The 15873-nt window shown below is 39.8% G+C and overlaps 1 protein-coding gene across 3 annotated transcripts in view; it reads left to right on the top strand.

Moving 5' to 3' along the window:
* Window positions 1–15873, top strand: part of RPA1 (replication protein A1) — a 44061-nt gene that overhangs the window by 4090 nt on the left and 24098 nt on the right. For all 3 annotated transcript variants that reach the window (XR_010838295.1, XM_067021881.1, XM_059046717.2), the window contains exons 2-5: window positions 4805–4855; window positions 6300–6378; window positions 7030–7138; window positions 15497–15585. Coding sequence is in view for 2 of the 3 variants with exons in the window: in XM_067021881.1 (XP_066877982.1) it covers window positions 4805–4855; window positions 6300–6378; window positions 7030–7138; window positions 15497–15585 (328 nt within the window). In the remaining variant the exon portion in view is untranslated. The remainder of the gene's footprint in view (window positions 1–4804; window positions 4856–6299; window positions 6379–7029; window positions 7139–15496; window positions 15586–15873) is intronic.

Raw genomic sequence — 15873 nt, 5'->3', positions numbered from 1 at the left:
CATCTGTTCTTTTTCTGTTTTTTAACTTTTCCCGACTTTTGGATTATTTGAGTATTTTTTATGATTAAAATCTATTTCCACTATTGGCTTATTAGCGATGCTTTATGTTTTTAATGATTGTTTTAGGGCAACGTATCCTAGCTTGGACTACTATAACAAAATACCGTAGACTAGGTGATGTAAACAGCAGGTTTATTTCTCACAATTCTAGAGGCTGAGAAATCCATCAAGGCACCAGCAGATTTAGTTCTGGGTGAGGGCTGTCTTCCTGGCTTGCAGCTGCCATCTCTCTGTGCTCACATGACCTCTTCTTTGTGTGGGGAGAGAGTGAGTTCTGGTGTCTCTTTCTCTCTTTTTTTTTTTTTTTTTCTGGCTGCACCTCATGGCATTCAGGATCTTAGTTGCATGACCAGGGATCGAGCCGTGCCCCCTGGAGTGGAAGCTCAGAGTCTCAACCACTGGACTGCCAGGGAAGTCCCTCTTTTTATAAGGACAGTAATTTCATTATGGGGGCTCCACCCTCGTGACCTCATCTGAAAGTAGTTGCCTCCAAAGACCCCATCTCTTGATACTCTCACACTGAGGGTTAGAGTGTCAACATATGAATTGGGAGGTGGGGTCAGGACACAAATGTTCAGTCCAAAACACAGTGGTTCTCAAATGTTTTGATTTTAGGATACCTTTCATTTGTAAAAAATCACTGAGTGCCCCAGCCAAAAGCTTCTGTTTTTGTGGGTTATATCTCCCTTGCCATATTTGAAATTATAACAGATATTTTAAAAATATTTATTCATTTAAAATAATAATAAACTCATCTGTTAACATAAATAACGTTTTAGGAAAAACAGTTATATAGTTCAAAACAAATAGAAAAGTGACATTGTTTTACATTTTTGCACATTGCTTTAATATCTGCTTACTAGAAGACGTGACGGCTAGATTTCCATACCAGCTTCTGCGTTCAGTATATGGATATATGGGTTTTTTTGTTGAACTATATGGAGGAAATCTGGCTTCAAATATGTAGTTGGAAAAAGGAGGAGTATTTTAATAGCCTTTTTCAGGCTTCTTTTCTGATCCTTGTGATCTTGTAATATAATAAGAAATATATGTTTGGTCTTTGTCCAGTTTTTGGTACACAGAACTCCTGAAACCCTTGTAATTTCCTGAGTGATAGTGTGGGAGGAGCTTTTTTTGTTACTTATGATGAGCCCCTTTCAACCATACGTCAAGTTTAATGCGGTAACTCTTGGTGGGCTCCAGGGTAGCTTCAGGACAGGGGTTGATTGCCAGGAACCAATCATGTGAAAGGGTTGGAACTTTCTGCTCTACACCTCACCCCACAGGATAAAGGCTGGAGATTGAGCTAATCACCAACAGCCAACGATTTAATCAATCATGCCTATGTAGTGGGGCCTTCAGAAAAATCCCTAAACAACAAAATTCAGAGGGCTTCTAGTTTGGCGAACACATCTACATGCTGGGAGGGGCCACACCGCCAGACTCCACAGGAACAGAATCTCCTGTGCTTGGGACCCATCCAGAGCTTGTCTTATGTGCCTCTCCGTCTGATTTTCATTTGTATCCTTTTAACTATCTCTTATAATATACCAGTAATCCTAAGTAAAGTGTTTCCCTGAGTTCTGTGAGGGACTCCAAGGAAGTCCCCACAATTTGTAGCCAAGTCAAACAGAAGTGTAAACTGGGTCACCTGGGGACCCACTACTTGAGATTAGTGTAAGAAGTGGGCACTTGGACAGTCTTGCGGGACTGAGCCCTTAACCTGTGGGGTCTACACTAATTCTGGGTAGTTAGTGTCAAAATTAAGTTGACTTGTGAGATGCCCAGTTGGTGTCTGCAGAGAATTGCTTCATGTGGAAAACCCACACATTTGGTGTCAGAAGTGTTTTGAATGGCAAATCATGTTTCCTTCAACACTGTGTCAAAACTCAACAAATGGTAGTTCCTTAAAGGTTAGTTGGAATGTAGATTTGGCCTGTCTTCCGTTTTGAATAGATCTTTTACCTATGCATTATTTGTAACGCCATGTTTCGGTCATTTGGAAAATATTGGTTCATTGCATTTTACAGATCTTCCAAATGTTGATATATTTTGTTATATGACAAAAATTCATGCTTATTAACATCATTACCGATTTAGTTAAGAAAAGTCAGTAAGTATTAGGAAGCTGGTGAATACAAGTTTTCAAAAGTCCTGATTTTCATTAGAAAACTCTTTTATCATTGGCAACAAATACAGTTAATTGTCTTACTTTATTTTTGAGAAGATATCCACTAAATTCCCAAGTCTGAATAACCACAGTTTGTCAGTTTGCCCTTTCAAGTTAAAATGACGTTCCATGAGAAAAAAAACGGCCGGGTTCAACTTGCAGCTCAAACAGTTGTAGCAGTGCTTTTCCTCAAGGCCACAGCCATACTTCAGCAGAAGTACTTTGGCATACTTTCTGTATGGTTGCATAGAATATTAAAACTTTTTTGTCCTCGAGGTTAAGATTTAATGTAATAATTTTATTTCTTCAAGTTTCTTTTTTTTTTAGTGAAACTCCCCTCCCCAGTGTGTTCAAGGCAGTGAAGAATACAGTGACTACTACTATAGTAACTCGGCTAAGGCACCAGTAGTTTTACCTACCACTGCTTTGCACCACCAGTGCAAATGTCAACACACCTGTTTCAGGATAAACCATGAATTTTGAAAGTGATTCAACACTTTGAATGTTTCAGCATAGTCTGTGTTTGTTGTCAAGCATTCACATGAAAGAAGATCTTACTAGATGATTAGTTGGTGCTGATACGAGATGAACACAAGCAAAGGAGCCAGTCCAGCCACATCTATCTATTCATCCATTCATAAGGCAAAAGTAGAATTCTGCGGAAGAGATATTAACTCAGTCTTCATGATGTATCGTGTTCTTTAATTCAACAAGTTGCTTCATTATTAGAAAGTGCAGCTGCTGTGATTTCTATTACTGATTTTGCATCCAGTAGACATTCATTCATAAGTGGTAATAGTATAAAGTTTTATTAGTCCTTCAGCCAGTTTTTCATTGTATTGAATGAACGAGAGTGAGAAGGATGAAAGCTTGTTTATTATGATGAAAACAGTTTTCAATTTATGTACCCTCTGAAAAGGTCTTGGGACCCCAGATGGCAATGGACATTATGAACAATACGTTGTTCAGTGACTAGATTATGTGGATAGAGAATATTGAGTTGTTCTGGCAGACTGTTAACTTACTTGCAGATCAGCTGAGCCCTTTGAGACTGTAGTGGGTCTAGAGTAGCTTTTACTTTGGAGATAGTTTAGTCTGTTTCTAAAGCATGGCCTTTCTGGGGTTTCTACTGAATGCACCAGGTGTTTATTGAGTTCTCTCCACTCAAATGGCTAATTGGAACTCAAATGTATTCTAGCCTGGGTGAGCGCCAGCAATTTTTCAGCTTGTAGCTCTCTAATCTTTACCTGGTCTGTGGCACCTCATTCTGTGTATGCACAACTTAGAATTCAGCCAAAAACTCAAGGGAACCCCTGCATAGGTTATTGAAGCTCTTTCTCTGTGTAGCTCCCTCCTGTCGGGTACTCTGCATCCAGGAAGTACAGATAACTCACCTCCCCAAACTGATCTGTGCTCAGCAGGACTGCCATATTCTTCTTGGGTTCCCTTCCCTATGCTATGGTCCAGAAGTGCCTCTGTGCAGAAACTCATTTGTTTTCCTTTCAGGGATCACAGCCTTGTTCTACCTGTTGCCTGGTATTTGAAAACAGTTTATATGTTTTTGTCCAGTTTTTAGTTTATGGTTGGAAGAGCTAATCTGGTATCACTTATTTCAGCATGGGCAAAAGCAGACATCAGACAACGAGTTTTAGCTAGCTAGTTCTTCTGATGGTTACCTTTAAATGATGCCTTTTTAAAAACACACTAAAAGCCTGATTAATAGTTATTTTGCTTTTGTTAGAAATTATTTTTATAATTGCTAATTGAGTCATGAGATTTAACATTCAGAAAGTATAGAAGAGGATGCAGTGCCAGGTCTGTCTCCCACACATGTCCTCCATCACCCAGTTCCTCTCACAAGAGGCAACCAGTGGTATAGAAACATCTTTTTTTTCTTTTTTGGGCTGCATTGGGTCTTTGTTGCTGCGCGCAGGCTTTCTCTAGTTGGGGCGAGCTGGGGCTACTCTTCATTGTGGTGCACGGGCTTCCCATTGCAGTGGCTTCCCTTCTTCTCTTGTTGTGGAACATGGGCTCTAGGCGCGCGGGTTTCAGTAGTTGTAGCACGCAGGCTTCAGTTGTTGTGGCGTGCAGGCTCAATAGTTGTGGCTTACAGCCTTAGTTGCTCTGCAGCGTGTGGGATCTTCCTGGACCAGGGCTCAAACCCGTGTCCCCTGCATTGGCAGGTGGATTCTTAACCACTGCGCCACCAGCGAAGTCCCTAGAAACATCTTTTTAAGGTGCATAATATTCTATTTTAAGGATTTGCTGTACTTATTTGTTTGATTCCCTGTTAATGGGCAGTGTAGGAAAATAAATGTGCTATTGTGAATAATGAGTACATATGCGATGCCAGCTTTTTAGATGTAGTATCCTTGTCGTATGAATCCCACTTTTATGATTTTATGATTTGTCCAGAGTGATAAAACTTAAAGTAGATTTTCAAATGATAAGCTCTGAAAAGGGTCTTTTAATAATGTCATCTGTGGTTTATTCCAGACACCAAATTAAAAATATGTCAAGTTTTAATTATGATTTGAGTGCCTATCTCATAAGCATCTGTCTTTACTTTTTCAGGCCATAATGCAACATGGAGATACATCCATAAAACCCATTCTCCAAGTCATTGTGAGTACCTACATATTTTTATGTCAAACGGTTTTTAAGCTTACATATAATTATAAATTACATTTGATAGAGGACATACAGTCCACTTTAGGAAGTGTGTCCACTTTACAAAATTCTCTTCATCATCACAAAAATAGTCCAGTCCATACTGTAACTCTGAGAGAGGAACCAGGCTTTATTTTTAATGTTGTGTTAGCAAGAGTTTGACTTTGGAGGTTCACATTTGAGGCTTTGCCTTTCTGTTCTTTCCACAGTTGGTGGATACGATAGCACTACACATCATTGCTTCTGCCTCCTTGGTTGTCTTTCTGCACTGGGGTTTGTCTTGCTCAAATCTGCCTTACATATGGCCTCTGGAGAGATCTGCCTGAAAGGAACTTGTCTGCTTAAAATTCTTCATTAACCCTATCATTCATTTAAGCAGTTCTCAAATTGTAGTGAGAATTTAAAAAATCAATAGGAGCAGACTCCTGGATCATACTTGCAGACTGTGAGTCAGTAAGCCTGATGGTCTGTCTCCCTGTTACTCCCAAACTCCCTGCCAGTCATCTTTTTTTTTTTAAGGCAAATATCCCAGTTTTATTATTTTATTTTATTTTACTTTTTAAAATTTTATTTACTTTTGGCGATGGGTCTTCGTTGCTGCGTGCGGGCTTTCTCTAGTTGCAGTGCATGGGCTTCTCATTGCGGTGGCTTCTCTTGTTGTGGAGCATGGGCTCTAGGCATGTGGGCTTCAGTAGTTGTGGCACACAGGCTCAATAGTTGTGGCTCGTGGGCTCTAGAGCACAGGCTCAGTAGTTGTGGCGCACGGGCTTAATTGCTTCCCAGCGTGTGGGATCCTCCCGGACCAGCGCTTGAACCCCGCGTCCTCTGCATTGGCAGGCGGATTCTTAACCACTGCTCCCCCAGGGAAGTCCCTCCCTGCCAGTCATCTTAAGGCTGTTTTCATATTTCATTTTCTTCAGAAAGCTGCGTCTGATTTCCTTCAAGCTGGAATAAATGTCTTGTCATTTTGTGCACACCTCTGCTATGTCTCTCTGCCTCCGTCTCCACCCCAGTTGTAAGCCTCTTCAGGGCAAGGATTTTTCCTTCCGTTTTGTATTTTTATCATGTTCCCTACATAGTACCATACATATATTAGGTGCCTTATTGTATGTTTTTTAAAAAATTAATTTTCAATCAAATTTGAGTTAAGGGAGAGAGAACAGAAGAGTATTGGCAACCTGTTTTATTCTCGTTTATGTTGTGTTTAATGTTAGTAGAGAGAGGCTGGTGGGAGAATCATCAAATCCAATTTTCTTTTACTTGGATTTAGGTGTCAAGAGAATGGGCAAGCAGTTCAATTGTGTTGAACTAATGGCTCGCACTTTCCTGCCGCTTAAGTCTACTGATCCCTGGGGACTGAGCAGACAACCTGGCTAATGAGTCATGTTTTCTCTCCTAGAACATCCGGCCCATTGCTACAGGGAATAATCCACCCCGTTATCGACTGCTTATGAGTGATGGATTGAATACTCTGTCTTGTACGTATGATGTATAAATCTAGGAATTTGTATTTAAATAATAAAAGCACAACCAACACTTTGATTGCAGTAATTGGAGCATTCCAGAAGTCTACAATTGGCTTGGCTCTGCCTTCCTAAAGACAAAATTGCAGCTGGCAGAGAGCGTTCTAACAATAGGCTGGGTCGAGTGGAAAGCTGCCACTTGGCTTAATTAATTTTGTCTCACTGGTGCTCTGTGCTTTCTTTGATTAATTTCCCTTAGGATGATATTGACATTTAGTGAATATGATTGGTTAGCTGTCCTATACTTGTCTTTTTGGGGTTTTATTTCTGTGTTGGAAGCTTTACAGGGAGAAAGGAGAGAATTTGCAGAGTATATACTTACTGTCTCTAGTCACAAGGTGAAGGACCTAGAAAAGATTTTTTTAGTCTTTGTCATGAAACCTGAATGATGGAAAAGATGATTTGGGGCACTTTAAGAAATATTTAATTTCAGAGTATCAGCAGCTGTTTAGTGCACAGCAAATTAATACTGTTTTTCACTATGCAGAGCCTGAGTAGTTTTAATATTTAAGGCATTGTTTTTCTTTGCTGGTACAGGTATGATCAGCTTTTAGATTGTCATGACTGAAATGTTTTAGAGACTGAAGTAATCTCTGTGCTTTTCAGCTTTCATGTTGGCAACACAGTTGAACCGTCTTGTTGAGGAAGAACGATTGTCTAGCAACTGTATTTGCCAGATTAACCGATTTATTGTGAACACTCTGAAAGATGGAAGGTATGTGGTATCTTTTTTTCTGTTCTATTGTGTTGTATAATGGGACTAATTTTTGAACAGAGAAGTTCATTGGATGCCAAAATTCAATTAGAAGTCGAAAAGCTTTCAGCTAAGAATTTACAGCTATTGAGTTCTGAACTTAGGCAACTAAAATGTGGCACCAAAAGGAGAAAAATATGGAGCCGAACTGGAAATTTCACAGCAAGAAATTAAAGCCGAATGCAGAACTCTTATTTCTAATGTCATCGGCAGCACTGATTTTAGGATTCTATTTCTAAGTATCTTTTAATGAAATGGGATCACTTATTAGGGCAAAAGAAGATATAATTAATTATGTAACACTGCCCTTTTTGCAGTCTTGAATCTTTCATAGTAAACACTTTCTTCAGCCAACAGAATATGCTAAGTACCTACAAGATGCTACATGCCAGAGATACAGTGGTGAACAGAACTGTTATTCACACCTGATTAACCACTGCTGAAATATGACATTTTTTGTAGGATAGCAGAGTCATATTTGCCAAATCTAGGGCAATTTAAAAGTCAAAATAAAAATAGGGACACCCCCCCCCCCCCAGTGGTCCACTGGTTAAGACTTTGCACTCCCAGTGCAAGGGGCCTGGGTTCGATCCCTGGTCAGGGAACTAGATGCTGCATGCTGCAACTAAAAGATCCTCATGCCGGAACAAAGATCCTGCACGCGGCAACGAAGATCCCGCCTGCCACAATGAAGACCCTGCGCAGGGCTTCCCTGGTGGCGCAGTGGTTGAGAGTCCGCCTGCGGATGCAGGGGACGCGGGTTCGTGCCCCTGTCCGGGAAGATCCCACATGCCGCACAGCGGCTGGGCCCATGAGCCATGGCCGCTGAGCCTGTGCGTCCGGAGCCTGTGCTCCGCAATGGGAGAGGCCACAGCAGTGAGAGGCCCGCGTACCACCAAAAAAAAAAGACCCTGCGCAGCCAAATAATTAATTAATTAATTAAAAGTAAATAAGTAATAAATAAATAGTAACAGACTGCAACCTACTGAATAAAAATAAGAATTCATAAGTCCATACTGAATAAATGAATACGGGGGGAGAACAGAAAGCTTTTTCTTACAATAGAATTCCATCTAACAATGTAAATGGATTGATGGAATTAGAAAATCACCATTTGGCAACGTCATGGTATTAATTCAGGCAGGAAACATTAATAGGTGCTATATAAGTTTCCTGTGGCTGCTGTAACAAATTGCTGCAAATTTGGTGGTTTAGAACCACAGAAATTACTTTCCCTGGAAGTTAGAAGTTGAAGTCAGTTTCACCGGGCTGAGATCATGGTGTCAGCAGGGCCCAGCTCCTTCGGGGAGAATCCATTCCTTGCCTTTTCCAGCTTCTGGTGGTTGCTAGCATTCCTCGGCTTAAGGCTGCATCACTTCAATCTCTCCCTCCATGGTCACATTACCTCTTCTTCTGTCTATGCCATGTCTGCCACTGCCTCTGCCTCCTTCTTAAAAGGATATGTGGTTGCTTTTAAGGCCCATCGGATAATAATTGCCACTTCAATCCTTAGTTTAATCACATCTGCAAAGTCCCTTTTTGCCGTATAAGGTAGCACTCATAGGTTCCAGGGATTAGGACTTGAATATCTTTTGGTTGGGGCTGGTCATTTAGCCTACCACAGATGCTGAAACAAGTGGTAAAAATTTGATGGAGGAACAAGTTATTTATAGGGTAAAAGTACCTCCCCAGAGCATAATTATTAATTGTAAAAGGAAAAGAAGCAACTTTACAGTGGAGAAAGCTGGCAGACAGCACCTTATTACAATGATTGACGTTAAACATTACCAGTAATGGGACAAACAGAAGTCATGTATTACCTGGTAGGATGCAGTGAGAAGAACATAGCATCAGTACTATTATATTCTTGCCAAAGATGCATAATCTGTATCTAATCATGAGGAAGCCTCAGGTAAATTGAGGGGCATTCTATAAAATAACTGATTTTCAAATTTCAAGCATGAAAGTAAAATAATCCTTCCAGATTCAGGGAGTCTAAAGAGGTATAATTAAATATAACCAGTGATCCTGAACTGGATCCTATTGTTATTAAGCATATCATTAAGACAATTTATGAAACTTGAATGGATTCTGTGTCTTAGATGGAAGAATTCTTTACGTTTCAAGTTCAGTAACTTAACCAGGCTATGTCTCAAATGTCAGTGGTCCCCCCCCCCCCGTGCATGGTGCCCTTTCAGTCTGCAGTTAGGAGTTAGGTCTGTCTTTTTGATGAGATTGTGCTGTTACTCCTTAATGATCTTTTCTGTTTCATTTGAGTTCCAGTTTTTACTTATGTTACTGTTTCATTTGAGTTCCAGGATAACTTTGTTCTCCATGTATGTCTTCAGTTTGCTCTAGTCTTTTTTCTAATGCATGCATTGGATTCATTTAAGATTTTCCAACATATTGTATATTATAGTTCAGTTTTTAGCTTTCTCTGTTCTGTTCCTTGATGTTTATAGTTTAAGTATTAGATGTATAATGATACTGCTTTTGTTCTGTTTTTTCCTTAACTTTTCAAGTGCCCTTTTCTTCTCAATCTCTTGTTTCAGCTCATCTTTTGACTTTGATTGAATTCTTAGTCTTATTTTGCACACCACACTTGGGAAATATTCCCTTTCTTGGCTTATGCTTTCCTCTAGATGGGATTGTTAATTGTCTCTGCCTCTTCTGTTCCTTTTATTTTTATACACTGTTGTGTGTTACATTGTTGCTATGTCATTTCTTTTTATCTTGTTCATGCTTAATGTGGACAGTTCTGTCCAGACTTCATTTGCTCTGAGAGAGTCTAAGGCTAGGTATGTCCCCTTGCCAACCTTCCCACTTGGGACCTGTTATCTTCCACTCCAGGCTACCTTGGAGTGCTTGAGTGGTGCTTTCTAGCCACTTTCCTCTCCTCTAGGGCATGGTTTAGGGGAGGGTGGAGAGCTTTGCTGTGGTTGAGTACTAAACCTTACGGTCTTGGGTGGAGCTCCACTCCCGTGGGCTTTGCCTCAGCATGGCTGCATGCCATGTGTTCCTTCCTGCCTCTGCTGAGAACCTGTGTGTGTATGACCAGGTTTATTCCTTACCTTGATGGTCAGTTAGGTTTGATGGTCATTTAGGTTTATTCCCAATAGCGCTTTAGCAGTCATCCTTGTACATTTATCTTTACATGCTCATGCTGTTATTTCTTAGGAGTTGTGGGGACCAAAGGATGTCTGTTGTAGAAAGTATACCAATTAACATACTCATGAGCCTTGTGTAAGAGTACCTGTTTCTGAATAGGCAAATACAGACAGAAAGAAATTAGATTCGTGGTTTCCAGTGGTGGGGGAATGGAGAGTGACTGCCATGGAGCACGGGGTTTCTTTTCTGGGGTGGTAGAAATGTTCTCAAGTTAGGTAGTGGTGACACTTGCACAACTCTGTAAATATACTATAAACCACTGAATTATACTTTTAAAAGATAAATTTTATGGTATGTGTTCAATAAACCTGTTTTGTTTTTTGTTTTGGGGTGTTTTTTTTTTGCGGTACGTGGGCCTCTCACTGCTGTGGTCTCTCCCGTTGCGGAGCACAGGCTCCGGACGCGCAGGCTCAGCGGCCATGGCTCATGGGCCCAGCCGCTCCGCGGCACGTGGGATCCTTCCGGACCGGGGCACGAACCCGTGTCCCCTGCATCATCAGGCGGACTCTCAACCACTGTGCCACCAGGGAAGATCTCTGAATAGCTTTTGATGATATACTTTGTCTTTTGCGTGTGTGTGTTCAGGGAGATGTAGAGGATGCACTTTGTAAATCAGGGATATCAATGAATTCTTTGTTAGCTAATTCTTTATTAGACCTTGTAGTCTACCTTTACAGACTGTTTATGATGTCTTGTGATGTAGAATTAAATAATTTTTTAAAAATTTAGTCAATTTTGTCCATTTCTTTCTTTATGGCTTCTGAATTTTGTATTTTGCTTAGGAAGCTTCCTGACTGGGTTATTTTAAAATACTTCTTAGTTCTTCAGACATTCTGTGGATTTTTTAAAGTAGATTTTGATTCATCTGAGGTTTTGTTTTGTTTTTTAGTTTTAAAAGCAGTGGGATTATTTTAAGTTATTTAAGGTTTTGATTTTTGTTTTTTATTGAAGTATAGTTGATTTACAGTATTGTATTAGTTTCAGGTGTACAATGTAGTGATTTGGTATGAGGTTTACTTTTATATGGGGTATGAAGGAGGAATTTAGCTTAATTTTCCCCAAATGGATAGTCCATATCATGGAAGACTTACAGTAAGGAGTTTATTTATTCTAAGCATGATGGGAAGCTATAGGCTTTCGAGCAGGGGAGTATTGGTACAATTTGATTTACGTTTTTTTAAAGTTTCCAAGAGATTATTATGATAGCTGTGTGGAGAGTTGATGGTTGGTGACAAAAACAGATAAAGAGAGACTAGTATTCCATTTATCTGCCTCTGTTCTGTTTGCCATCTTTTCCTTTGATCTGCTTGTCTAGTCTCATGTCAGTGCCAGAGTTTGTTTTTTTCTTTTTCTTTTTTTTTTTTTTTGGTGACATCTTCTTGAGATATAATTCATATACCATACAGTTTATCCATTTAAAGTGCAAAATAGTTTTTACTATATTCAGAGTTGTGCAACCATTACCACAATTAATTTTAGACTATTTTATTGCCCTCCAAATAAACCCTGTACCCTTTAGATATCACCCCCAAACTCCCTATCCTCCCCAGCCCTAGACAACCACTAATCTACTTTCTGTCTCTATAGGATTTGCTTATTCTGGGCGTTTCTTATAAATGAAGTCATATAATATGTGGTTCCTTGTGGCTGGCCTCTTTTACTAAGCATGATATTTTCAAGGTTCATCCATGCTGTACCACCACGTGTCAGTACGTCATTCCTTTTTATGGCCAAATAGTATTCCATTGTACAGATATGTCACATGTTGTTAATCTAGTCGTTTGGACGTTAGGGTTGTTTCCACCTTTTTGCTATTATGAATAATGCTGTAGACATTTGCATACAAGTTTTTGTGTGGACATGTTTCCATTTATTTAATATATATCTAGGAGTAGAATTGTGTGTCAAATGGTAACTTTATGATTAAATTTTTGAGGAACTGCCAGACTGTTTTCCAGAGTGGCTACAGTAATTTACATTCCCTTTAGCAACGTATGAGGGTTCCATTTTCTCCACATCTTCATCAAACACAGATAATTACATCTGCCATAGTGTTGCCAGGTAAAGTATCATCTGTAGAATATTTTAGTAACTTACAGATGATGTCTTCCTTTACTTTTTTCTCTCCCCAAATTTTCTCCGTAGTTTTTCTTTCTTTCTTTTCCCTTTTTTTAGTTTATTTATTTTCGGCTGTGTTGGGTCTTTGTTGCTGTGCGCAGGCTTTCTCGAGTTGCGGCGAGTGGAGGCTTCTCTTAGTTGTGGTGCTTAGGTTTCTCATTGCAGTGGCTTCTCTTGTTGTGGAGCACGGGCTCTAGGCACACGGTAGTTGCAGCATGCGGGCTCAGTAGTTGTGGCTCGCGGGTTCTAGAACGCAGGCTCAACAGTGCATGGGCTTAGTTGCTTCGCGGCATGTGGGATCTTCCCACACCAGGGCTCGAATGTGTGTCCCCTGCATTGGCAGGCAGATTCTTAACCACTGTACCACCAGGGAAGCCCACCTGGTAGTTTTTCTATATCTATTCTTCCATATTTATTCTTCTTCTTCCATGTTTATTCTTTCAAGTATCAAAAAACCCCACAAAAGTCCTGTTGGAATACAAAGAACTGCAGTAAATTTACATAGTATTTGATACTAAGTCCATTCAAGAATATGGTATGTGAATCCCTATATATCCTGTTATCCATCTTCATATTATCACTTGTTATCCAATCTTGTTTTATCTAAATGCCTTCCACATCTACCCTCCTCTATAATTTTGAAGCAAATCTAGGACATATTATTTCCTCCACAAATATTTTAGTATATATCTTTAAAAGGTAGTAATTCTTTTTTTAAAATTCCATTTTTACACCTAAAATATCAAATATTCTGTCACTGTTCAGTTTCCAACTATTCGTGTGTGTGTGTAATCAATTTGTCTGTATCAGGATCCAAAGTGAAGTTCGCACAGCAGTAGGTTGATAGTTCTTTTCAGTCTCTATGAATCTAGGTTCCTCCTCCATATCTTTTTTCCTCCCTTAGTGTTTATTTGTTGAAGAAACCAGGTCATTTGTACTTTATCCTCATGCACCGTTTCCCACAGTCTGGATTTTGCTGATTTTATCTTTATAAAGTTGCAATGTGTCCTTGTCATCTGTGTTTTCTGTAAGTTGATATTGGTGTATTCTTTTGATGTGCTGCTGGATTCATCTTGCTGATATTTTAGTTACGATGTATGTATATTACAAAATAAAATTAGTGGTTTTTTTGTTTTTGTTTTTTGCGGTACGCGGGCCTCTCACTGCTGTGGCCTCTCCCGTTGAGGAGCACAGGCTCCGGACGCGCAGGCTCAGCGGCCACGGCTCACGGGCCCAGCCACTCCGCGGCACGTGGGATCCTCCCGGACCGGGGCACGAACCCGTGTCCCCTGCATCGGCAGGCGGACTCTCAACCACTGTGCCACCAGGGAAGCCCAGTGGGGTTTCTTAGTGTGTTTTTTCTTAGGTTTTGGTATTAGGGTAATGCTAAATGGTAATAAGCCTTCCATTTTTCTATGTTACCAAAATTTGGATACTTTTGGAAGGTAGTTAAAATACCACGAAATATCCATCAGAGAGTTTGTATAGTGAATCTGTATGTAATGTTCAGAAACAGATCGTTTCAAGCTTATTTTATTGAAGTAATATAACATTGATATGAAAACTTGATAAAGGTAGCACAGACTGATCAACTGCCTGTGAAAATCCAAAATACAGCAGTCAGACCATTTAAAGAATCCCATCACAATGAGGTTGGGCTTATTATTGCTTAAATAATCGCTCCAGACCATCTACTCTTTTTTTTTTTTTTTTTTTTCCTTTTGGCTGCACTGTGCGGCATGCAGGATCGTAGTTCCCCAACCAGGAATCACACCTGTCCTCCCTCCAGTGGAAGCACGGAGTCCTAACCACTGGACTAGCAGGGAAATGAGTTTCCCATCTACTATATTTCATGTCCATCTCAACTATGCTAATTCAGGCCCCGTCAGCTCTTCCTTCTGTTGTTGCCCCTGCCTCCAGCTGTGTTCTCCTTAGATTCCTTCACGTTGCAGTCCTCTTTAAAATACGAACGTGATCGTGACATTCTTGTTCAAGCACGTGTTGAGCAACGACTGTGGACCAGTTGCTACAGTAAACACTGGAGGATACCTGCCGTTACCGAAAGTGCAGTTTAGTAAGAGAAACAGATAATAAATAATGAATATACAACTACAATATACCATATGTGAGTAAATAATCAAATAATGAACATAATTAACCCAAATATGAATAATTATATGTCCATATATATTAATTAAACCTGAGAGAAGTGACCTGAAGGAAAGAAATGATGGCTGTAGAAAGGAGTATAACAGAAAACTGATCTAAGCCAAAGATTAAGGAAGCGTCTGAATATTAGATGAGGCAGAATGAGAGACCCTCACAATCAGAAAGCGGCGTGTACAGAGGCCTTGTGGCAGGAGAGAGCGGAATGTACACCGAGAGCTGGAAGGAAACAGATGGTGGAGAGCAGAGCACCACGGGGAAACGGCGCGAGATGAGCTGGAGAGGTTAGTGCGAGGCCAGACCTTACAGAGCCTTGTAGGCTGTGTGAAAAGGTTTTTAACTTTTGGCTGAAGGTCCTTGAGAAGTTATTGAAAGGTTTGAATCAGAATTAAAGATGGACAAAGAATTGGAAGTTCTTAGTTAATAGTCATCACAATTTAAAAATATCTATAGTCGTGGTTTTCACTGGGAAAAGGTAATTGTTCAGCTAAGTATATGTTTCTGGAAACAGATCATCTCTTGTGCCACATATTCTTGGGTTTACTAATCTGAATTCTTATCGTGTCATTTGCTCCTTGAAGATACAGTATGTAGTAAGGACACTGCATTTTAATTAAGGAACTAGCTGGGAAATGAAACCCCTGCAATCATAAAAGCCCTTGATAATGATACAATGAAAGATTAAGGGAAGTCTTTATGTAGGAATTGTTAGCATGTTTCTCAAGTTATTCAGTAATGAAAAACGATTGACAAAGGGAAATAGTTTTATCACAGTGATTATTGGGGGAAGCTTTTTAAGTAGCTTGTCGTTTGAGGGGCTTCTGAATTTATTTTTTCTAACATGTTTCTATTTCTTTGCCTTTGTAGGAGAGTGGTTATTTTGATGGAGTTAGAAGTTTTGAAATCAGCTGAAGAAGTTGGATTAAAGATTGGCAATCCAGTGCCCTACAATGAAGGTAAAATTTTTATAGGTTGTAGCACTCAATGGAATACCTCTTCGTAGATTTGGAATTCTTCCTTTTGATATAGTGTAATTTGTTACTCTTACTAAAACTAGTGATTTGGGAGTCTAGCAACCGGGTTATTCTTTCTTTTTTTTTTTTTTTTTTTTTTTTTCAATACTGAAGAAATGATGGTAGGACTCTGTAAAGGAAAACCTCTCCTCTGTTTTTCTCTACACACAACAGTCATACATACTTCTGGCTCTTCTGTGACCAGATGTATGGGTTTTTTTTCTTCCCCCC

This window comes from Kogia breviceps, chromosome 19, assembly GCF_026419965.1.
Source record: "Kogia breviceps isolate mKogBre1 chromosome 19, mKogBre1 haplotype 1, whole genome shotgun sequence".
NCBI lineage: Eukaryota > Metazoa > Chordata > Mammalia > Artiodactyla > Physeteridae > Kogia > Kogia breviceps.
This window is presented reverse-complemented; position numbering and strand designations above follow the sequence as displayed.